This window comes from Onychomys torridus, chromosome 12, assembly GCF_903995425.1.
Source record: "Onychomys torridus chromosome 12, mOncTor1.1, whole genome shotgun sequence".
In the NCBI taxonomy this organism is placed as follows: Eukaryota; Metazoa; Chordata; class Mammalia; order Rodentia; family Cricetidae; genus Onychomys; species Onychomys torridus.
The window spans coordinates 12,490,497-12,515,107 of record NC_050454.1 but is presented as its reverse complement, the minus strand read 5'-3'; the positions used below and the strand labels follow the sequence as shown (position 1 = coordinate 12,515,107).

Here is a 24,611-nt window from a genome sequence, read left to right as displayed (position 1 = left end):
ACTCCCCAGCTGAGGGGTGCTGAGCACTTTTCTAGGAGTAGATGAGGAAAATAAAGCCCATGCTCTGTCTCATGGCACTTACAGATTAACCAGGAAATAAAAGCCAATGAGAGTGGGTAATGTAGTTTGTTTGCCTGTGGAGACAGTGGAACAGACAGAAGGGGGGTGTCGCTTTGGCTTTAGTTTTTGAGGCAGGGTTTCTCTGTGTAGCCCTGGCTGTCCTGTAACTAGTTCTGTAGACCAGGCTGGCCTCAAACCCTGCCTGCCTCTGCCTCCCCAGCGCTGGGATTAAAGACATGTTCCACCATGCTTGGTTTTTGTTGGTTTTTTTTTTTTTTTCACATTTTAAAATTTATATTTTTGTGTGTGTAGATAATTTATGTCACAGGACATGTGTTTTTGTTGTTGTTGGTTTTGTTTTATTTTGTTTTTCTTTCCTTTTTTGGAGACATATAATGCTTGGCTCCCCAAACACTACCATCATTAGAGTCATTATGTAGGCATGATTGCTTAGAGACCATTGTCATGTTCATAGGAAATATTTGCAAAATAAACATACTTTGTTAAATAAAAAGATATTATTCTGTTCTCTGAATTCTCCAATTAGGGTAACTAAAAAACATTCCAGGGGTTGGGATTTAGCTCAGTGGTAGAGCGCTTGCCTAGCAAGCACAAGGCCCTGGGTTTGATCCTCAGCTAAAAAAAAAAAAAAAGATTTTATTTATCAAATATACCGTATCCTCCATACAGGAATGCCTACATGCCAGAAGGGGGCACCAGTTCTCATTATGGATGGTTGTGAGCCATCATGTGGTTGCTGGGTATTGAACTCAAGAACCTCTGGAAAAATAGGCAGCACTCTTAACCCCTGAGCCATCTCTCCAGCCCTAGAGCACATCTTTAATCCCAGCACTGGGGAGGCAGAGGCAGGCAGATCTTTGTGAATTCGAGGACAGCCTAGGCTACAGAGCAAGATCCAGGACAGAGAAAACCTGTCTAAAAAAATAAATAGCCCCCCCCCCCCTAAGATTCTCCTGGTGGAGCCATAGGGTCACACCTGTAGTCCTAACTACTCAGGTAGAAGCAGGAAGGTCATAAAGGAGTTCATGTCGTCATCATCTGTGTAGTGAGTTCTTCCCAAACACATGAAGGGAAAAAAAAAAATGAATGGCCTTAAATCTCATTATTATCACCAAATTCAGTTCCAGAAAGACAAGTAAGTCAACCAGGATTTGAATAGTGGGAAAGAAGACACCATAAAGTAGTAACAAAAATGTGGAAGGAGCTTTTAAGTTTAAAATGGTGTTTCTGTGTGTGTTCCAGTGTGCTTGTTGGGGTACACACAGGTGCCTGCACACTACAGCACACATGGGAAGGCCAGGGGACAGCTCTGTGGACGAGGGTCTCTTCTCCCACCTTTCGGATCAGAACTAGTCATCAGGTCCAACAAGCACCCTGACCTGCTGCACCGTCTTGATGGCCCCGGACTGACTTTGAGATAGGAATTCACAGTTGCATAGGCGGGCTTTGCGTGTGTGCTGTCCTACTCCAGGCACGTGACACTGCGTCCGTTTAGATAGGGTCTCTTGGAGCCCACTCTCCTGGAACTCTCCTGTAGCAAGGGTGACTTTGAACAACTCTTGCTATCACCTCCCAAAATCTGGGATTACATGATGTGCTGATGTCCAGCTCACTCACTTTTTATAGGTGTTTATGGAGTACCTACTACTTGGTTATCCTTTGGAATTTTTAATTACATCAATTTCTTTATTATGTGTGAGTGTGGGGGTATTCAGAGGACAGCTTGTGGGAGTCAACTCTCTTTCTACAGTGTTGGATCTGGATTGAACTCGGATCATCAGCTTGGTAGCAGCAGGCGCCTTTACCTGCTGAACCAGCTCACTGGGTCCATCCATTGGAAGTCTGAGCAGAGTAGCAATCTTTCTGGATTATAAAAGACATTTTTAGAATATACAGGGCATGTGAGGAATTTTTGATTTGCTTGTTTTTTGAGACAGTTTCTCTATGTAGCTCTGGCTGTCCTGGAACTTTGTAGACCAGGCTGTCCTGAAACTCCCAGAGATCCGCCTGCCTCTGCTTCCCAGGTGCTAGGATTAAAGGCGTGCACCACCTCTGCCTGACTATGTCGGGACTTAAGGATTTGTTTGAGCTAAAAGGTGTACAGTATTATCAAGAATGTTTTCTCCCTTTCAACATCAGAGACCAGACTGCAGGGTTCACGTGTGCTGAAGTACATTTGTATGTGTATTCATGTTCTTCTCTTATCCTTTAGAACTGCATAAAGTAGGTACTGTTGGCTCCTGCATATTACACCCGAGGCAATCTGGGTATAAAAGGACAAATAAAACAGATAAAGCAAAGGAAAAGAATCAGTATTTAAATTTAAGCAGATTTGCTTGAGGTTGCGTGCTTTACTTTTTAATTTTACTTTTTAAAACTTTGTTGCTTTTTAGTATTATTTAATACTAGCCCTAGTATATGCTAGGATCCCTAGCCCTGTTTTAAAACAAAAGCCAGAATCCACACAAAGGTGGAAGAAGAGAGCCAACCCCACAAAGTTGTCCTCTGACCTACGCACACATTATGCATGCACATTAATAATCAATAAGCTAAGTCACACCAGACAGGTGACAAGAGTACCTTTGTAGATGAAGTGGGAGCGAATGTGTTTATATTGTCTTACTTTACAGACATGGGCTGAAGATGAGACCTGGGTTCAAGTTCTGCCTTACCACGACTTAGCAGGGCAAAGGTCAGCAAATGAGAGATGTTGCCGGTTCTGTGGTGATAGCTCCATTTCTTTCTCTTAATCAGGTGGATTTGTTTAAAAAGAGCCTTCTGTTGATTCCGATCCACCTGGAAGTCCACTGGTCTCTCATTACTGTGACACTCTCCAATCGAATTATTTCCTTTTATGATTCCCAAGGCATTCATTTTAAATTCTGTGTAGAGGTAAGTTAATGTTCTACTCTATCTCTCTGTGACTGACTGTGGCAGATCACTGCTCTAGCAGAGCAGTGGATGGCAGGGCCGCTTCAAGGTGGCAAGAGGCCATCGGTCAGGGCGGGGCGGCTGAGCTGTCAGATCTCTCTGGGGCCCCTTGGAGAGTTGGAGAGTTGTGCCCTGGTTGGATTGAGCATCTTTTAAAATCAATCAATTAATTAATTAAGTTTTTTGACAGGGTTTTTTTTGTGTAGCCCTGGCTGTCCTGGATCTCACTCTGTAGACCAGGCTGGCTTAGAACTCAAGAGGTCTGCCTGCCTCTGTCTCCTGAGTGCTGGGATCAAAGGTGTGTGCCACCACTACCCAGCTGGATTCATCTTTTTTTTTTTTTTTTAATTTATGTGCATTAGTGTTTTGCTTGCATGAGGGTATCAGGTACCCTGGAACTAGAGTTACAGACAGCTGTGAGCTGCCATGTGGGTGCTGAGAATTGAACCTGGGTCCCCAGGAAGAGCAGTCATTGCTCTTAACCACAGAGTCATCTCTCTAGCCCCGGGATTTAGCATTTTTAAGGATCTCACAGAGATCCGCCTGCCTCTGCCTGGGATTACAGGCATGCACCACCAACGCCTGGCTCTTCTTTCTTTTAGAGCTAAGATTGTCTTAGATTTTCAAAGTAACTATCATTCTGGAACAAAATATTAGAGTTTGGGCTGGAGAGATGGCTCAGAGGTTAAGAGCACTGACTGCTCTTCCAGAGGTCCTGAGTTCAATTCCCAGCAACCACAAGGTGGCTTACAACCATCTGTAATGAGATCTGGTGCCCTCTTCTGTATACATAATAAATAAATAAAAATTAAAAAAAAAATATTAGAGTTCAGGTAAAGACATGCTCTTATGTAGCCCAGGCTGGTCTCAGAACTGGTCAGATGACCTTGAACTCTTGCTGGTTTTGTGTCTACTTTCCAAATGGGATTGTAGTGGTGTGTCGTCACACCCTGTAGAGTTCAGCTGATATCAGTAAGAGTGCAACAAGATGGGGAATCACAAAAATCAGCTCTCTTGGGTCTTCTGCATGATGAAGAACCAGTTAGAAAAGTATCCCAGATGCTGGGTGGCGGTGGCGGCAGCAGCGGCGGCGCACGACTTTAATCCCAGCACTGGGGAGGCAGAGGCAGGCAGATCTCTAAGTTCGAGGCCAGCTAGGACTACCCAGAGAAACCCTGTCTTGGAAAACCAAAAAGAAGCAGGTTCTATTACTAAAGTATTGGAGCCCATCCGTCATCTGGGGTGTTCTGCAGTGGGAATGTACAGAGCCTTTCGGGTGAAGAATTTAAAGCTTATTATTTGGAGGAAATCTCAGAGGAGCTCCAAAAACAGACTCAGTATTGAAAAGAGATCCATTTTTACCAAACTAACTTCTGGCAATTTTCATCTTATCAATTCCCTAAGATTTTTTTTTTTTTTTAATTTTATTCAGATGCCCATGCTGGCATCAAACATGATCACCCTGCCCTTAGCCTCCTAAGTCCTGGGATTATAAGTACACAATACCAAGCTTGGTATTGAGATGAGGTCTAATGTAGCCCAGGCTGGCCTTCAGCTTGCTAGGTGGCAAGGATATCTTTGAACTCCTGGTTCTGCCCTTGGTGCTGAGATGTTAGGTGTGTATCACCACATCTGGCTTATATGGTGCTGGATTGAATCCAGACCTCTCTGCATGCTAGGCAAGCACTTCACTGAGCTACAGCCCCAGCCCACTAACAGAACTTTGAAAGGCCCAATGAGCTTCTGCAGTTCACACTGCAGAATTCATGTGCATGAGCTGGAACTGGAACAGTGAAGGAGACTCATCTGGTAGATGTCAAAGCATGTTATCAAAGTTTTAAAATTAAAATGTTACTTACATTGGCTTAGGGATATAGATTGATTGGAACATCCACCATTAAGAATCCACAAATAAAAGTGTGTCTGTGTGTAGAATTTATATGTGGTAAAATTGAGGAAAGACCAATTTTTCAGTTACGGCCCTGGGAAAACTAGCTGCTACTGGAAAAGTTAGAGGCTTTCGATGTACTGTCTATAAGGACAGACAGAACACAGACGCTCTGGGCGTGGTGGGCCCTGCCTCTAACCCCAGCATTCGGGAGACAGACGCAAAGGGATTTGTTAAGTTCCAGGTCAGCCGGGGCTACATAGTGAGACCCTATCTCAAAAGAAAAAAGCATGAAATCTTGGGTAAAATATTGAAAATGTTTTATTCATTCATGGAGTTGGGAAGGCCTTCTTACGCAAAAGAAGAAGAAAACACCAAGAAACCACTTGATAAATTTAACTGTATCACAAAATCTGTGTCTGTGTCAGATTTGGAGTTATAGCTCAGTGATAGAGTACAGGCTTACCATACACATGACCCACGGTTCATCCTCAGCACCACAAAATAAATGAGCAAATAAACATGTCATAAAGTTAACAGACAAGTGGTAGACCTGGAGATGTTTGTGATACTAACTGAATCTCTAGAAATGAGTAAGGGTTGGGAAAAAGGCCTGAGAAAGAGATGAGAGAGGGCCTGGAGAGATGGCTCATGGGTTAAGAACACTGGCTGTTCTTCTAGAAGACCCAGCAACTTCAATTCCCGGCAACCATGTGACAGCTCACAACTGTCTGTAACTCCAGTTCCAGGGGACCCGACACCCTCACACAGATGGACATACAGCCAAAACAACAATGCACATTTAAAAAAAGAAAAAAGAAATAGACGAGAGCTGGATGTTCATTTCTCTCTCATTATTAATGATTACAGCATGTTTTTCTTCTGTCTTTAGATATAAGACAAGGTTTCAAACGTAGCAACTTGACCCTCATAAATGCGCTAATACAGTGTCCAAGTCTTGAGTGCCTACTTAAGTACAGGCTGAGTGGAAACTCAATACAGGTGTCACGCAGCTGGAGACTGTAGCTCCACCTTGGTTGCTGTCTGGTGGTGGGCAGTTTCCATGTTTTCACCAACTAATGGAACACAAGATGTGTGTTGTGGTTTCTTTTTAACCAGAATATAAGAAAGTATTTGCTGACTGAAGCCAGAGAAAAAAACAGACCTGAATTTCTTCAGGGTTGGCAGACTGCTGTTACAAAGGTAAGAGTGTGATAGAAATGAAGCCCCAGCATGTGCATGGAAGGCAGTGACCCAAGCAAGTGTGGGTGCCTGCTGAGAGATCTGAAGACTGGGGCCGAAGAGCCTCCAGGAGATTCCGGCAACTCAGACTAAAGGGTATTTAGTACTTAATCATCTTGAGGCTCAGTCCCACCCAGTACTTGCTGAGAGCAGGTAGCATAAATCATCCTTGGTGTAGTTAGTAATCGAGTGGTACTCTGTGGAAAAAAGCATTTTGGAGGGAGAGGTCACACTGTATGCAGTATTAGGGAAGGTAGTTATAATTTCCATGTGATACATAAAGACTTAGACATATGCTAAAATGACTATTTGGGCCCACAAAGGGACCAGGATGGGTACTTTCCAAGAACATAGTTAAGACCCAGTGTGTCTGGCCCGTAGACAGTAAAGCAGCTCATGTGGAGCAGAATGCTGAGGTAAACGGAGCCTCTCAGTCCTTCCTGGTGATGATCTCCTGTGATCCTTACAGCCTGTGTGGTGGGCAGTAGTTAGGGCTAAGAAGCCTCTTTATTTTATAGACAGGGAAACTGGATATTGGAACTATTGATAGAGGAAGGTCCTTGAACTCAGGTCAGTCTAGGTTATTGTCCCAGTTTAGAGGCAGAGTCTTGACAAATGTTGAACCCAAGCCCAAAAGATCAAGATTAGTTCATCTTTGAACTAAGCCAAATACTAAACTTTAAAACTGAGCCATGGTTTTATGTTTCTAATCATTTACATACTAGTTGACATGAGAAATGAACTTGTAGAGTTTTATTTTTAAAAAACTGTCTGATTTACACATCTAGCTCTGCTAGGTATACAATATCCCTCCAGAGTCTTTCATATTCCTGCCTTAGATACAGTAACCAGTTCTTTGGAAACAACACTCTTTGCCTTTATGATTTATTTCAAAGAATAAAACGGACAATTGTATAATCTGAGGTGAAAAGTTAAGATTACAGAGAACTTTCTTAGCTGATTTTTTTCCATTGCTGTGACAACATACTTGTCAGATAAGGGAGAAAGGTCTTGTGTAGCTCACAGTCTGAGAGTACAATCTGTCAGGACGGGGATGCTGGCAGCAGAGGTTACATTGTATCTCTAGCTGGCGGCAGAGGTTACATTGTATCTCTAGCTGCCAGCAGAGGTTACATTGTATCTCTAGCTGGCGGCAGAGGTTACATTGTATCTCTAGCCAGAGGGATGAATGCCTGTGTCCCACCCAGCATGTGCTCCCGGACTCACATTGAGTTGATAGCACAGCTAATTCGCTAGGTCTTTAAAATGATTTTAAAATTTGGTTTTCTCATTTCCCACATTTAAATTGTGGCCACTTGAAAGATCTTTTCATGTGGCCATAGGCCTCCCTTATTAAGGTATTTGGATAGTGGAGATATAGACCAGCTATTTGGGAGAGAACGAGTTTTCCCATCTCTTGTTCATTTACCCATGGAAAGTTTTCTTATGTGAAGAGGTACTTGATTTATGTTAATGACCGCCTTATTTTTCTCTTCAGTGTATTCCACAACAGAAAAATGACAGTGACTGTGGAGTCTTTGTGCTCCAGGTAATACTGTTGTCTCCTGTGTGTGAATTGGTTGTTTTGTTCTGAGAGAATGGTAGTCCTGTGTGTATGCAGTATTGGGGAAGGCAGCCCTTTCCCTTTGTTGTGGCTGTATTTGCAGATGGAATCTTTAGGAAGAACTGCCCCACCCCTGCCCCCAGGCCAAGAATGAGCAAGGGGCCTTAGTAAGCTTCGTCAGAGAAGTACCTGTGTTTATGGGAAAATATATGAACTCAGCTTTACAGAGACCTTGGGAGGTAGCCCCACTGTGCACCTCACACCTTTATAAGGAAACTCAAGTTTGCACTTTGTTTCCCTGGGAGGTCCAAGTGCAGGCCCGGCACATTGCACCCGGGCAGAGTGGAGAGCCGACTCTCATCTGATTTTCAAGCTGAGTTTAGTGGCTTAACATTTAATCCCAGCACTCGGCGGCAGAGCTCTGTGAGGCCAGCCTGGTCTACAAAGCAAGTTCCAGGACAGCCTGGGCTGCTACACAGAAAAACCGTCTTGAAAAACAACATGATTTTACAAGAACCAAAAACATTACTCTGCAGCCTTAGACTGTTAGGGTGTGTGTGTGTGTCTGTCTGTCTGTCTGTCTACAAGGCAGTGGCGGCGGGGAGCTCAGCCACACCTGCCACCCAGGTGTCTCCGGGACAGAGGCCGTTTTGTATTTGTCTCACAGTACTGCAAGTGCCTCGCCTTAGAGCAGCCTTTCCAGTTTTCTCAAGAAGACATGCCTCGAGTACGGAAGAGGATCTATAAGGAGCTGTGTGAGTGTCGACTCCTGGACTGAGACTCAGCAGGGACTCCAGAAGGCTGGCCATGTGGAGCAGAGAGTTTGTTACTTGAATCTCCAGACACTTACTGAATTTTTACAGACCTTTCAGATTGGTGGTATTGGGCCACTGTTGTTACCTCAAATTTATTTTCGCCCTTCTTCATTTCTCCTGCTATCATGTACTTTTTTAATGTTCAGTTTGGTTTCATTTTAACTTTATGGATTCCATACATCCCTCCCATATTTAATATTTATTATCCAAACGCATGCATATAGACAGAGCATGCAGTAAAGAGTATTAAAAAAAGCCTAGTAGATTTGGTGCAGCTTTTGAAACATAGTTAGATGTGAACTGAATACAGGTTTAAAATTTAACCCCAGAACTTAAAACAGCAGGATGTTTTGATACAGTGTAGCTCGGAATAGATGCTCCCTGTGGCATAAAGGGAGCCGGAGTGGCGTGGAAGAGCCAGCCGCTACTTCTACAGCAGCACTTTCCCTGGTGTCCTCGCCAGTCTCCGGGCATGAGATGCATTCCTTTCGACGGTGAGAGGGTCGTTCTGCTTAGGGACGCAGTGCTTGCAAGCACAGTGCTGATTTGAGGAGAGTTAAGGTATGAGAGGGAAAAAAGCAGCGACCTTGAAGGCCAGTTAACTTAAAGGTTTCTTTCCTTTTGTTGTTTTGAGACAAGGTCTCACTATGTCGCCCAAGCTGTCCTGGAACTCACAGTAGCTAGGCTGGACTCAAACTCAAGCTAATCCCGTCTCTGTCTCCCCAGGGCTGGTAATATAGGTACATACCAATACACTCTACAATACGATTTCCATTTTGGTCTTAAGAATTGTAATACATGGATTAAATCTCATAAAGGCTTTTCTTGGGACACTAAATTTTCTTGTATTGACTTGTGGGGAAAAAAAAAAAAACCCTTAGCATCCATCAAATTCATAAAGGAGAATTTGGCTTTTCATAGAAGTAGTTTGCTAGTTACCACCTATCTTTGTTGCCTCCCATGCACTCCAAGGTAATAAGGTGTACAAGAATGGTTCCACTTTAAGGTATCTGAAATGCAAACATTCACAGTAGAAGACTGGCTGAGCTCTTCTGCAGATGGTGGGAGAAGAGAGGAGGTCTCTGGGAAGAGAGCACACGAGGAATTTTTTTCTCCAGTCTTCTCTGGTGGCCCAGCATCTTGAGGGGTCTTTAGCTTCTGCAAGAACAGTCTGAATCCTGTACTCAAGAACTCCCTGTTTGTTTAACTCCGTCCTCTGGGGACGGCTGTAGAGTAGCCTGTCTGTGGATTAGGAAGAAAGTGGTAGATCCTGCCTCTTTAATCTGGTCTTTTGTGACACATTTTCAAGAAAATAAGTAAGATGCATATTAAGCCTAACCAGTTAGTTTTTCTGAATTGAAGGAGGGAAGATTAATAAACTTGTGCACGTAAATGGCAGAAGATAACTGCCTAGTTAGGCACAAGCTGTTTGAAAAACAGAACAGGTCAAATGGCTGAGCAGGGCTTACTGCGCAGGTAAGGGCTGAATCAAACTTAAGTTTACATGCACGACTCCCTGCCACAGCATGGCCAGTGGGCAGTGGCCCTGGCATCTCTTCTCCTTAGTCATCCAGACTTCAAAGTCCTTAGCATAAAACCAGTCAGTGTTTCTTGTGCTTCAGGTAATTAAAAAGCCTGAGAGTAGAGGTACTTTATGTTGTCACAGGAGGTCACCACTGGGGAAGATGAAAAGTTAGAAAGGAGATGTCCCTTTCATTCCTGTAGTACTGGGAATTGAACCCAGGGTCTGTTTGTGTGTTTGGCAGGTGCTCTGCCACTGAGCTACCACCTTAGCCCTCTTTGTACTTTTTGTATTTTGAGACATGGTCTCATGAAGTTGTCTTCATTGGTTTTGAGTTCACTCTGTGCCTGAGCCTGGCCTTGTTTACTCCTGACACCTGAGTAGCTAGAATTACAGGCCTGACTGCTTGAAGATCTCTTAGGGAAGGGGTTTGGGAAACAGGGTCTCAAGTCAGGCTAGCCTCAAACTCATTATGCAGCTGAAGATGACCTCGAATTCCCAGTTCTCTCCCAGGTGCTAGTATAGGTTTGTGTCACCATAACCCAGCTAAAGATGTGGTCTTAAGACTTTCAGACATAATTACACCAACATGAGCATCTTCAAAATGGATATCCAAGACATAAGCGTGGGTTTTGTTGCTGTGCCTATACTGAAATAGCCAGCAGTGAGGTGGCGGACTCAGTGTCTTGAGTGAGGAAGTATCTATCTCATTTCCCCAATAACAGACCCATCAGAAGTTACAGTTGTATTCCTTTGAGAATCTTGTTGAAAGAGGGTCCTTGTTTAGCCCAGGCTGGCCTCAAATTTACAGTCCTTCTGCCTCAGCCTCCCTGATGTTTAGATTACATGGGTGCAATAGCATTTTCAATCCTGGGAGAATCTTAATGCCCAGAGCCTGAGTTGCCTCTTCTCCTGTCTTAGAAAAGGTCATGTCAGCACTGAGGCATGCAGGAACGAACACTCAGCCATCCAGGTCCACTCTTCCTTTCTAACGTGATAGGGCACCATCAGGCGGACTGCTCAGCTTGCTTTAGCCTAAATGCTGAATGTTTTGAGTATGTTCTAAGTCTTTCTGTCATTAGTGAGACTTGGTTTCAGAGTACATAGTTGCTCTTTCTCTTCTTGCGATTACATGTAAACTTCTGTTTAGCTTTCAAGTCCTAGGTTGTAATTTTTTTGTCTTGATGTTTGCAGGAATGCTTCACTGTCACTGGCTTGGCACTGAACGGTTGATCCCATAAAGTAGGCAGACTTTGTGTCACTGGGATGAATGTAAACCCTGCACAAACTTAAAGCTATTCATATATGATGAGCCTTCAATAAGCTGCTGCCCAGTCCTCATGGCAAACTTACCTGGCTGTAGTTGCTTCTTTCCAGTGGTCTTTCCTTTTGTTCTAGTAATGAATATAGGTTTAATTCATCTTTTAGTTTTCTTAGGCATCATGAGAATTAACTTTCAGTTAGCTGCTCAAGGAAGAGAAGAGCAGTTGCTGCCAATAATCTCACAGTGCCGTTTTGGCTTTGCACTGTGCACTGTTTACTATTGAAGATGAATAACATGGTCATCTTGAATTTATCGTTGGAATACAACAGTAACAGGCCTAACTGGGGACACAGCCAGTCTTTGCCTAGTGTGAGTTATCCCTTTTCTCTGCAGTTGTGGTAAACTGCTTCGTCCATGCAGTAGAAGCAGTCGGGGCCTGAGTGGGTCAGGGTCAGAAACAGTGAGTTAATACTGTACCTTAAATACACTATTATCTGCTCCTCTGCTTCATTGTTAAGAGACCAGGTTAATCAACAGTTACACAGCACATACTTCTGCTGTGTGCTAGGCTCTGCCTCCTGGCTGGTCGATATCTAAGATCTAGGGAATAGCATCTAAGAAATGCTATTGTATTGGGGGTTACAAAAGCAGACCTAGACAAGTTGTTCACTTGAAAGATTATGATCATGTAAAATTACAGTCAGTACTCAACCCTTCTAGCAAAATATTTTTTGAAAAATAAACTAAATGCCTTTATAAACACGTGTTCTCTTGTGTTGAATAACATGTGATGCTTGGTGGGTAGTATTTCCTAGTGTCATTCCAGTGGTGACAAGGCTCACTGCAGAACAGTGACCGTCGTAAGCCCTACCTAGTTCTAGCCATTGAGCTGGGCACTGAAGCAGGAGCTCCTTCCTTGATGGATGTGTCCTACTAGTTTATCTGATACCTTAGCTTCTTGCCAACATGCAGCTACCGAGTATAGAAAATGTGCTTGGTGTGACTGAAAACTCATGGTTCAAATCCTCCCCCCCCAACTTTTTTTTTTTCATTTTTGGTTTTTCAAGATAAGGTTCCTCTGTTTAACAGTCTTGGCTGTCCTAGAACTTGCTTTGTAGACCAGGCTGTCCTCAAAGTCACAGAGAGCCACCTGCCTTTGGCATGTGCTACCACCACCCAGCTAATTTTATTCTTTTTATTGCTATGTGTGATGTCGCACGCCTTTAATCCCAGCACCCAGGAAGCAGAGGCAGAAGGACCTCTGAGTTCAAGGCCAGCCTGGTCAATATAGTGAGTTGCAGACTAGCCAGGACTACCTAGAGAGACACTGTCTTAAAACAACAAAGAATCGCAACAATCATTTATTTATTTTGTTTTTTTAGACAAGGTTTTTGTGTAGTCTTGGCTGTCCTGGAACTCAATTTTCTTGACCCACCTACCTCTGCTTTCCACTAATCCTTAGAGCTGGGACTAAAGATGTGCACCACTACGTCTGGCTAACAGTCATTACAATTTATTTATGAGTGTTCTGCCTGCACATAAGTGTACCATGGCATATGCAGTCAGTACTCATGGTGGGCATTGGATCCTATGGAACTAGAGTTACACATAGTTGTGAGCCACCACATCAGTGCTGGGAAGTGACCCCAGGTCCTCTGGCAGACAGCAGGTGCCACTGAGCCATAGCTTCAGCCCCCACTGGATGATTTTTAAGTAGCTGCCCGTGGTGCTCTGCCACCATATTGGGTAGCAGAGCTCTAACCCAAGTCTCAGGTTTGTACTTTGGCTTACAGTGCGTAGGAAGCTACTGACTTCCAGGTCTCAGGATAGCTGCTCTACTCTTCGCTCACACACTGCAGCCTACCTTGTCTCTGGACTGTTTCTTTGTAGCTTTGTTGCTGTTGTTTGGGCTAGAGATGGGCTGTGCCTTTTGAGATAGGTTCTTGCTGTGTAACCTCGGCTAGCCTTTCCCTCAGCTTCCTAAGAATTAGGATTACAGGCCTATGTGTCACCACACCCAGCTTAGCATACATCTCTGAGAGCTTACTTTCTTTGATTAAAATGGGATATAGTGGGCTAAAGAGACGGCTCAGAGATTAAGAGCACTGGCTGCTCTTCCAGAGGTCCTGAGTTCAATTCTCAGCACCCACATGGTGGCTCACAACCACCTGTGATGAGATCTGGCGCCCTCTTCTGGCCTGCAGGCACACATGCTGTAACATAATAAATACATACATCTTGAAATAGGAAAGAGGGGTGTGGTGGTTTGAAAGAAAATACAGCCGGGCGGTGCTGGCGCACGCCTGTAATCCCAACACCTGAGAGGCAGAGCCAGGCGGATCTCTGTGAGTTCGAGGCCAGCCTGGTCTACAAAGTGAGTTCCAGGACAGCCTCCAAAACTACAGAGAAACCCTGTCTCGAAAAAAAACAAAAACAAAAAAAAAATGGTCCCCATAGGGTGTGGCCTTGTTGGAGGAAGTGTGTCACTGTGAGAGGGTGGGCTTTGAGGTCTCCTATGCCCAAGCTATAACCAGTGTGGAACCCAGATTCCTGCTGCCTTCGGGTCAAGATACAGAACTCTCAGCTACTTCTCCAGCACCACGTCTGCCTGCACCACCATGATGATAATCAACTAAACCCCTGAAACTGTAAGCCACTCCATTAAATGTTTTTCTTTATAAGAGTTGCCGTGGTCATGGTGTCTCTTCACAGCAACAGAAACCCTACAACAAGGGATGTCAAAATTAGCATCCTTAAGCCCAAGAGATATCCTCTTAATTTAGCCCCATTTCCTTCCTGTCCCATCATCTAGAGTCTGCATCCTGGGGAAAACCAGCCTCTCTGCCCTCCTCCTTCAATAGCTGCTTGGTGCGTCTGTCTTTGGTCTTCACAGGGGACCCACACTTCCTCTCATGCACTGCCATGGTAGTTACAAACGCCGGACTGAAATGGACATACGAATTCAGTACATTATCTCTCCCAGGGTACAGGGCATCAAAACGTCCTTTTTTATAGGCAAGGAAATATACACAGAATAAGTTGGTCTAAGTTTATTGAAACTTGTTACAGAAGATAAAATTCCCACTGTTTTGGGTCACAAGATTATAGAAATCTGAGTTATATTTTACTACAAAAGAATATGATAAACAGTTCAAACTACAGTACAAAAACTTTATTTTAAAACTCAAGTGTCTCCTCATTAAGTCTTTGCAAATGGGTTTCCTAAGCTGTTCCATTATAGTAGTTACAGCTCTGAGAAAACCACACTTAATTCAAAAGATGTTCTGCCCCAACTTTGAAAAACTAGTGAGAATTAGAAGATGTCTTAGTAAAAATGAACAGATGAAAAGATTTCCCTTTTTTGTATCTTGAAAACTTATTCACATGTAGTATTAGAAAGAAAATGCAAAATCCTCTAGACTCCCTCTGTAGAGACCTCCAGCTCACTGTTAACGAACGGGCCTCAGCAAGCACAATTTGAGGGAAAAAAAGAAAACAGACATTTCCTGGAGGAGGCTTCTGTTGTTAAACACGCCCAGTTTTCAAACTCCTTTATTGTTTAGGTAGTCCTAAACCCAGAACCACTCACGTAAGTACCCAACCACTGTGCCCTGTGTCTGTCCCCCCACCCCGCCCTTTTCTGTTCCTATTTTGAGGCAGGCACTCAAAGGTGCCCTGGCTGGCCTCGAACTTTTGATTCTCTTGCTTCAGCCTCCCAAGTAGCCAGGATTATAGGCCTGGCTGAAGCCCCTTTAAAAGCCTATTCTATTCCAAGCCATTTTGAAAATAGGAAAAAATAAACCAATGGCTCAGTCACAGCTTCCATGTCCAGGCAGTGTTTGAAATTTCATTCCATTCCCTGCTGACAAGTGTCTTCCCCTACTTCTTAGTATAACAGAGGCTCTCTAACAAAGTCCTTGGGGTTTTTTGTTTGTTTCTGGGTTTTCTGTTGTTATTTCTTGTTTTGTTTTAAACTGTCAGTGAAACATTTGTATCTTTTGAGGAATATGTTTAGTGACCACTCTTCAAGTGCTGATACTGTCCTGACAATAGAAAGCACTGAAGCGGATAGCATCCTAAGACTTTAATTAAGGCTGATTTTTGTGCCAACCATATTGAAATATAAAACGCAAATCCAGTTGACAAATACCTGTTCCTAATTTAGAGCAAAGCTACAGACTATAGCAAAACCTCAGCAATACACATGCAAACCTAAAATGTAAAAAATGATAATCACTCCCCACGAAGATTACCAGACTACTTATAAATTCTTTTTTTTTTTTTTTTTGTCTTGTTTTTCGAACAGGGTTTCTCTGTGTAGCTTTTGGAGCCTGTCCTGAAACTCACTCTGTAGCCCAGGCTATCCTCGAACTCACAGAGATCCACCTGCCTTCGCCTCCCAAGTGCTGGGATTAAAGGCGTGTGCCACCACTGCCCAGCTGTAAAGTCAGCTCTTAAAAGGAAGTGTAGTATCCAGCTGACAGTTTAATTGGCACAGAATGAGTCTGTTGCCCAGGATTACAGTTTTTGACCTAGTAACAGAAATCAACCTAATAAGACCAGAATTAAAGGCATTCTTTTGGATTCTGTCTTTTAATATTTCAGAAGAAAACCGGAAGTGGCTTCCAGTGCAATAGAGATCTGATCAAAGCTTGGGTCATGCTCATCAACAGTGAAGCGTGAGCTGTGTCCTGGGGCTCTCCACTCACTGTTTCTGTACCAGTTTGCCATAGCCGCCTCTGCCAGCATCATAGTCCTCCCGATACTCATCTCGAACCTGATTGGAAACAACAAAACAAAGGACAGCACCATGGGCTGTTGATACAACCAATCACGGCAGACAGAGCTCAACCTTTTCAGATGTCCACGAACAAGCAGGGCATAAAAATTAAAGCAAAACTCATTTTCATGCATTGTGCTTTTTGTTCCAGACCTTGTTGCAGGAGGGAGGCCCCTAGCATGGGTTCAGTAACACTTAGAGAAATGTACAGAATATTTCAGAGTCTGAAATTTCCTTATCATTGGCCCCGGTGCGCACCCATCTGGGATTTCAACATTCAGGAGGCAGAGGCAAGAGGATCTCAAGTTTGATGCCAGTTTGGCTACATGGCCAAGATCTTGTCTCAGGAAAACCCATCAAAACAAACAAGCACAAGCTCATAGAAAAGGATTTCCACACACTGAAAGAGCACCTGTATTATAACTGGAACCCCAAGCAGATTAGCTCAGATACATACCTGACCCCCAGATCGTCCACGTCCATACTGCCTGCCCTCCTTAAAACCTGCATCCCAGTCTGTGCGGATGAGCCGGTCATCCAGACGAGTTCCATTTATGTAGCGCATGGCATTCTCTGCATCTGCTCTCGAATAGTATCTTAAATGGAAGTATTAAGGAATACCACCAGCATTTCTTCAAAAAAAATTAAAGTGAAAAGCTAGCCCAACCAGACTAATTACAAAGATACTCATTTTGTAGAAGCCAGTTCAACCTTGTTCCAACAGCACTTAGGGACACATAAAGGATAGATAAATGACATTTGTCCAGACCTGGGTCAGTCATGATTTCCTAGGTATATCTGCTAATAACTATGTGGTCCACGTTTTGATTTGCAAATAGAAAAATACGGTCAACATAATATTTGACTACAAACTTATGCTAGAACAATGATAAAGTTGAACATAGTGTTTCATGTCCAAACTCAGGAGGCTGAAGCAGGAGGATTGCTGTGAGTCTGAGGCCAGCCTGGACTACAGACCAAGATTCTGTCTCAAAACAAAAACAATGTCAAAAGGGGGTGGTGGTGGTAGTGACTGGAGAGAAGGCTGGATGGTTAAGAGCACTGGCTTTTTCAGAGGACCTGGCCTTGATTCCCAGCACCTATGTGATGGTTTGTAACCACAGCTCCAGTTCCCAGACCTGATGCCTTCTGATCTCAGAGGGTATCTGTCAGGTATGCACACAGTGCAGACATACATGCAGGCAAAGCACTAATCTATAAAAAGTTAAATATATGTCTGGGATTTAGCTCAGTGCTAGAACACTTGCCTAGCAAGCACAAGGCCCTGGGTTCGATCCTCAGCTAAAAAAAAAAAAAGTTAAATATAATAAAAAATTTAAGAACCACTACCACTACCAAAAAAGAAAAATCTTACTCATCTACATGCTTATACATATATAAATTTTAAAAAATTGAGCCAGGCGGTGGTGGCGCACACCACTAGGATTTGGTGAAGGAGGCGGAGGCAGGAGGATCACAAGTTCCAGACCAGCCTGGGCTACACATGTTGGGGTTAGGGATTTAGCTCAGTGGTAGAGTGCTTGCCTAGCAAGTACAAGGCCCTGGGTTCGGTCCTCAGCTCTGGCAAAAACAAAACAAAACAAACAAAAAACAAAAAATAAAATAAAAAAATTTAAAAAAAATTGAGCCAGGTGGTGGTGGTGCATGCCTTTAATCCCAGCTCTTGGGAGGCAGAGTCAGGCAGGTTTCTGTGAGTTCAGGCCAGCCTGATCTACAGAGTGAGAGTTCCAGGACAGGCACCAAAACTACACAGAGGAAACCCTGTCTTGAAAAACAAACAAATAAATAAATAAAATCCTAATTACTGACTTAAGCAATTATAATGCACAGCTGGACTTGCTGGTTTAAATTAGTCTTTCCTTGTCTTTAGATAGGGAAACCTTCAGTGAAGTTCCAGCACCCGACACCTAGGCAATGCCTATCAAGCAGTAAGTAAGCACTTAATGCCTTGTTTCATGAATGCTTGACAAAGAACAAAACCACTTATCATGAAATTGTGGCGGCATGGGCCCCACTGCCTGGAGGCTTATCCCGAGAGTAGAGAGCTAAACACATAACAAGATGCCTTTCCCCACTTTGGAGACGGTCAGTATCTCCAGCTGTACTCATATATGACCAAGCTGAGCCCACACTCACAGATCCACCTGCCTCCACCTTGGGTGCCAGGATTAAAGTGATTCAAGGTGTGTCACCATGGCTAGAACTCTTTTTGGGTTTTCGAGACAGTTTCTCTGTGTAGGCTTGGCTGTCTTAGAACTCACTAGGTGGATCAGGCTGGCCTCAAACCCAGAGATCCACCTGCCTTTGTCTCCCAAGTGCTGGGATTAGACACTTTTTCTTTCTTTCTTTCTTTTTTTTGAGCTGAGGACCGAACCCAGGGCCTTGTGCTTTTTCTTAAAGATTCATCTATGAACAAAACTTCTGAACAGTCTCTGAACTGTGAATCAGTCTCACAGTTACAGAATATGACTCAGAGGAAGAACTGAGAGAGAACTATAAGATTATAGCGATGGCTAGAGTTCCAGTTAGCCAGGGCCACACTGTGAGATGCTCCCCCCCCCCAAAAAAAAAGAAAAAGGCAGGTCCTCTGGCTCTTGAGTGGTTCGACAGTTACATCAGCTCCCCAAGGATACTCCACAAAACAGAACCCACATGCCGTCTTCTTCATTTTATCCAGACCCATGATGATCTTCTTTATGTCACCACTTTTGCTGAAGAGTTCATAAATCTGTTCTTCAGTTGTATAAAAGGAAAGATTTCCGACATATAATGTACAGCTTTTCTTCAGTAATTTCTCTTGTTCTTCGTTGTCACCCTAGAATTTCAAATAGAGACGAAGTTAAGCATTACAACCTAGAGATCTGCTTAGGGCTAGGGCTGGCGACTGCTCAGCGGGTAAAGACACTAGCTATGCAAGCCTGACAACCTGAGTTTGATCCCTGGAACCCAAGTGAGAAGCTGGATGTGGTGGCATGCACCTGAAATCCCAGAACTCCTACACGAGATGGGATAAGGGAGAACCTCCTTGAAGCTTGAGGCCAGCCTTGCCTGGAGTACACAGAGCAGAGCCAAGAGTGACTCCTCAAAGAGGTGAAAGGTGAGAAACCATTCCTGAAGTTCCTGTGCCCTCCGCAAGCATTACACATACATAAAATGAACAGACTTGAGCCTTGCTTAAGTCATATTCTAAGTATAACAAAGAAGCCCATTCTGATTTGGAAATTAAAGCCTCTCATCATCCTGATTCCTAGCATACTGTTCCTTGCCATAAGAGGTGGTTTTGGGGGGGTTGGGGGTTGGGGGTGGATATAGAGATGACTATTCCAGAGGACATTGGCTCAATCCCCATTGCCCACATGGCAGCTTATGACTGTCTAATTCCAGTCCTAGAGGATTCAATGCCCTCTTCTGGCTTCTGTGGTTGGTCACCAGGCATGCATATGGTGAACAAATGTACATTCAGGCAAATGCTCATATACATACAATAAAACATATTTTAAAGTGTGGATTTGTTTTGGGTGGCATTGGAGATTGAACACAAGATGTGACATATTAGGCAAGAACGCTACCAGCCTGGAAGTATTCCTGTTCTAACAGCCTGCTTTTAGTGAAGAAACAAAGCATGTAACTCCTGCTGAACCACACAGCCCTAGGAGTGGCATGGAAAGAGAAAGAGAACTCTTTTTCTCTTTCCTCTTCTTCTTCTTCTTCTTTTTTTTTTTTTTTTTTTTTTTTTTTGTTGTTGTTTTGTTTTTCGAGACAGGGTTTCTCTGTGTAGCCCTGGCTGTCCTGGAACTCACTCTGTAGCCCAGGCTGGCCTCGAACTCACAGAGATCCGCCTGGTGTGTGCCACCACTGCCTAGCAAGACTCACTTTCTTTAAAAGTCAGGATGAAGCCAGAAAGCTAGAAATGGGAGTTAAGTGGGCTTCAACCAGCACACAACAATCTCCAGGGATACAACGGTTCATTGTGGCCTAGACCTGGTATTTGATCATTGTGGTGATGGGGAACAAACTCAGGTTAGCGCGCTATACAACAATCCCAGCCCCAGGTTTGTTTCTCTTTTCTCTAGGACCTTACACTGTAGCCTAGACTAGTCTTGAGCTTTCAAACCCCTGCTTTAGCTCTCTGAATGCTGTGATTACATACACGAGCCACCACACTCAACTAGCATGGTACTTTAGGTGTCATCCCTGCACTTCCTAGCATTCCCGCTGGAAAGGACGCAGATATACAGATGTGATCAACAGGCCCACCAACTGACCAGGCATTTTTAGCCTAGTGTGAGGGCCCAGACATTAGCCATATGATGGAATCCAGCTGGAGAGTAGCTGATTAGACTCATGTTCAGGGCATTCACTCAAGAACACTCCATTTTCCATTTAGCAGTCGTTAGGAAATGTTGATCTAGTTCCCTTTATTCTGAGACTATGAGTGCATTGATCACTTCTGAATTCTTTGTAGCACAGAGCTCAGGCTAGCAGTATTTATTATGTATACAGTGTTCTGCCTGCATGTATGCCTGCAAGCCAGAAGAGGGCACCAGATCTCATTACAGATGGTTGCGAGCCACCATGTGGTTGCTGGGAATTAACTTGGGAAGTGGAAGAGCAGCCAGTGCTCCTAACCTCCAGCCCAGACTAGTAAGTTTTCTGTGAGCAAATGTAGTGGTAGATTAGAGAAACGTGGAAACACTGAGAGGAAACTAAAGAGTCTGGCTTACTTCACCATAGTTTGTTCCCGTTGGGGCTTCAGTCTTCCAGGACTGGGAACTGCTAGAGTTTTGTTTGGTTGGTTTTTTTTTTTTGTTGTTTTTAAAGATTTTTGTTTAATGTGTTTTGCCCATATACGCACAGGAACATGTTCCACCTGCATGTAGTACTCATGGAGGCCAGAAGAAAGAGTTAGAACTGCAGTTAGAGATGGTTGTGAGCCACCATGGGGTGCTGGGAACCAAACCCTGGTCCTCTGCAAGAGCAGCAAGTGCTCTTAACCTCTGAGCCATCCCAAGTTGGAGTGCAAAGTGAAAGGAGAAGAGACAGAGTATGAAGGGTCGATTTAAATGTATGTCTATATGTTTGTGTGGGGGAACATCCATGTAAATGCAGTGCTTTGGAGGCTAGAACAGGGTTGGACCCTCTGAGGCTGGAGTTACAAGCAGTTCTAACCCACGTGGTGTGAATACTGGGAACCAAACCTGGCTCATTTGCAAGAGTAGTATGTGCTCTTAACCACTGACCCATCTCCCCAGCTCTGTAGTTTTGTTTACTTTTTAAATTATTCCCTCCACCGGGCAGTGGTGGCGCACACCTTTAATCCCAGCACTTGAGAGGCAGAGCCAGGCGGATCTCTGTGAGTTCGAGGCAGCCTGGTCTACAGAGCAAGATCCAGGACAGGCACCAAAACTACACAGAGAAACCTTGTCTCAGAAAAAAACAAAAAAAAGTTACACCACCACTCCCCCACCCCACCCCACCTCCGTGTGTGTGTGTGTGTGTGTGTGTGTGTGTGTGTGTGTGTGCACGCGCGCGCGTGTGCGTGTGCACGCGTGCATAGCCCTTGGAAGCCAGAGGCATAGGCTTCCCTGAAACTGGTTGAGATACCTGTTGTACTAGGGACTGAACTAGGGTCCTTCAGCCATCTCTCTAGACCCTTGTTTTGTTTTATTGTTTGCTATTTTGTTTTTTTGAGACAAGGTTTCATGTAGCTCAGGCTTTACTGAACCTACAATGTAACCACGATGACACTGAATTTCTGATCCTCCTGCCTCCACCTTCCAATAAGCACAGGCATTCACTACCACTCTGGGTTTGTGTACAGCTCACGATCTACCCAAAGGCTTCATGTGTGCATGCCAGGCAAATATTCTACCTATTGAGCTATGTCTACTAGCCCAATTGGTTTGCTTTGTGTTTTGAGATGGGACCACAGAGCCCAGTCTGGCCTCAAACTCCCCCAAATGTTTTTCAGTGATAGGCATGGATCACCACGCCCATCTCCAGGTTACCGTTTTTTTTGGTTTAGGTTTATTATTTTATGCGTATTGGTGTTTTCCCTGCTTGTATGTCTGTGCACCATGTCATAGCTAGTGCCTTCAGAGAGCGGAGTAGGGCATCGGATCCCCTGGAATTCACTATAGATGGTTGTGAGCCATCATGTAGGTGCTGGGGACTAAATCCAAGTCTTTAAGAACAGCCTGTGCTAACCTCTGAGCCATCTCTCTAGCCCTCCACATTACAGTTTTAAAAAGTAAGACATGCAGCTGTACACAAGAAAATAGAAATTCTGCCTGCCCCGGGGAAAGCTCAAAGAACTGCAGGTCAGGAAGCTACATGTAAGTTGTTTTATTTAATTATCAGAACTATATGTGGTAGGTCCTAATGCATCATTCCCATATTACATGTGAGAAAAAACAGTTGAGTCACCTAAGGTGAAACACAGGATTTTACAACAAATAGCCAGAATTTGAACTTAGTCTTGGGCTGAGCATGGTGGTATACTCTTGTTAAAGATTTATTTATTTATATTTTATTTATTTATTTATTTATTTATTTATGTATTATGTATACAGAGGAAGGTGCCAGATCTCATTACAGATGGTTGTGAGCCACCATGTGGGTGCTGGGAATTGAACTCAGGACCTCTGGAAGAGCAGTCGGTGCTCTTAACCTCTGAGCCATCTCTCCAGCCCCAAGGAGGCTCTCACTCTGGAGGCTTTTTTTTTTTTTTTAAGCTGAGGATCGAACCCAGGGCCTTGCGCTTGCTAGGCAAGTGCTCTACCACTGAGCTAAATCCCCATCCCAGGTGGTATACTCTTTTAATCCTAGCACTTGGGAGGCAGAAGCAGGTGGGCCTCTGGTGAGTTCAAAGCCAGCCTAGTTTACATGATGAGTTCCAGGTCAGCCAAGGTTATATAGTAAGACCTTGTCTCAAAACACAAAACAAGAAAAAATCCGGTCTTATCCCTACTGCCACATTGCTTTAAGACCACTATAGGACTAAACAGGTGAAGTCTATGGAACCATAGTCACTGTGTGTTCAAACAAATAAAGAGCCAGGTGGTGGTCGTGTACGCCTTTAATTGCAGCATTTGTGAGACCGAGGCAAGCAGATTTCTGTGAGTCCAAGGCCAGTCAGGTCTACAGAGGGAGTTGCAGGACAACCAGGACGGTTACACAGAGAAACCCTGTCTCAAAAATAAAACAACAAAAAACACCAAAACAAACGAACATCATAAGGTTTAAGAACTTTAGATGAGCCGTTAGGGAAAACAATCCCTTCACCATTTGCTTTTTATATGTGCAGGCTGGTCTCAAACTTGTTATCTTTCTGCCTCGGTTTCCAGAACAGCTAGGACTACAGATGTCCACCACCACACCTGGCTAGCAGATTTACTTTGTACTGCTGCTCTTTTCTCAGATACAAGTAAAACCCAAACAGTCTACAGCATCAGTGTAACTTAATTTCACACTCAATACAGCACTGACACGTTGCATTCAGAAGACACTAGAAAAAGCACATGACAGAAATTGTTACTCTTTGGAGAGAGCTACAGCCTTTTGACAGAAGAAATGAATGACTCCTCTCCCGGTTTTAACCTTGCATGATGCTTTAAATTCAAAATGGTTAAGTGATTGATGTGGAACTGTTCAAAATAATGAGAACTGTAAAAAGCGGCAAAAGTGAAACCCATTCCAGACACACCGTATACATTTTCAAATCAGGCTGGTTGAGTTTCCTTTTGTTTTTGTTTGTTTTTCGAGACAGGGTTTCTCTGTGTAGCCAGTGGCTGTACTGGATTTTGCCATCCAGACAACCTTAATGTGACTCGTGTGGCTTGTCCATTCTGATGCCTGTCAGACAGTAAAAACAGGGCTCAACTTGGGAGTCTCCTTACCGCCAACTTTGTAGGACCGTCTTACAAAACAAAGAAACTGCAGTGCCAAACGGCAGGGTCTGGCTGATTACGAAAACAAAAAGGGCTATAGCGTCCAGCTCAGCCGCCGCAGGGATGCCTCCTCTTCATTACAGTCACTTTCCCAAGCCAGACAAGCCCATCAAACAGCCACCGTCCTACCCGAACCTGCCTGCATTGGTGCTGGTACCAGCGGCGGCATTAAGAGAATGTAAAAACAGGTCTCAAGTTCCCTAGGAGATAAAGCGGCTTCAGTGATCTATAAACACTGCTGGGACCCCTATTCGCATTTTGGGACCCCCAACAAAACAGGAAGACACAGTAAGACAAGTGCAAACCGTTTCTCAGTATTCGAGCCCAAGGCTTGCCCCTCTCGTGGCCCGGCCCGCCTCACCCGGAAGTGCTGGTCCCGGTACTCGCTGAGCTCCACGTAGGAGTCGCTGCGCAGCGCCTTCAGGAGGCCACCGGACATGGTGCAGAGACACGAACCGCGACGCGGCCACGGCTGGAAGGACCAGGCGGCGGCAGCGGCGGCGGAAACGGAAGTGTGTGCGGCCCGCGGCTGTCAGCGGACGTGGTCGGGGCCA

The 24,611-nt window shown here is 44.2% G+C and overlaps 2 protein-coding genes across 3 annotated transcripts in view; one reads left to right on the top strand and one right to left on the bottom strand.

Annotated features, from left to right (window-relative positions):
- The window catches only part of Senp5 (SUMO specific peptidase 5), a 36,992-nt gene extending 27,812 nt beyond the window's left edge, over positions 1–9,180 (top strand). For both annotated transcript variants that reach the window (XM_036203551.1, XM_036203552.1), the window contains exons 7-10: positions 2,836–2,973; positions 6,020–6,103; positions 7,641–7,691; positions 8,374–9,180. In XM_036203551.1, coding sequence (XP_036059444.1) covers positions 2,836–2,973; positions 6,020–6,103; positions 7,641–7,691; positions 8,374–8,484 — 384 coding nt within the window. In that variant the 3' untranslated portion in view covers positions 8,485–9,180. The remainder of the gene's footprint in view (positions 1–2,835; positions 2,974–6,019; positions 6,104–7,640; positions 7,692–8,373) is intronic.
- Positions 9,181–15,700: 6,520 nt separating this feature from the next.
- On the bottom strand, positions 15,701–24,578 carry Ncbp2 (nuclear cap binding protein subunit 2). The gene is made up of 4 exons (XM_036203300.1): positions 24,419–24,578; positions 18,742–18,923; positions 16,545–16,683; positions 15,701–16,084 (listed from the first exon to the last, which is right to left on the bottom strand). Exons 1-4 carry the CDS (start codon positions 24,494–24,496, stop codon positions 16,013–16,015), a joined length of 471 nt encoding a protein of 156 aa, XP_036059193.1. The 5' UTR covers positions 24,497–24,578; the 3' UTR covers positions 15,701–16,012.
- Positions 24,579–24,611: the final 33 nt, after the last annotated feature.

What these genes read in the sequence shown, in the direction of transcription:
- Ncbp2 (XM_036203300.1), bottom strand. Translation starts at nt 24,496, where the DNA reads ATGTCCGGTGGCCTCCTGAAGGCGCTGCGCAGCGACTCCTACGTGGAG. An exon ending in ACCGGGACCAGCACTTCCGG is followed by an intron (nt 18,924 to 24,418) that starts GTGAGGCGGGCC and finishes TTGAAATTCTAG; the next exon opens with GGTGACAACGAAGAACAAGA. An exon ending in TGTGGGTTCTGTTTTGTGGA is followed by an intron (nt 16,684 to 18,741) that starts GTATCCTTGGGG and finishes CTTCCATTTAAG; the next exon opens with ATACTATTCGAGAGCAGATG.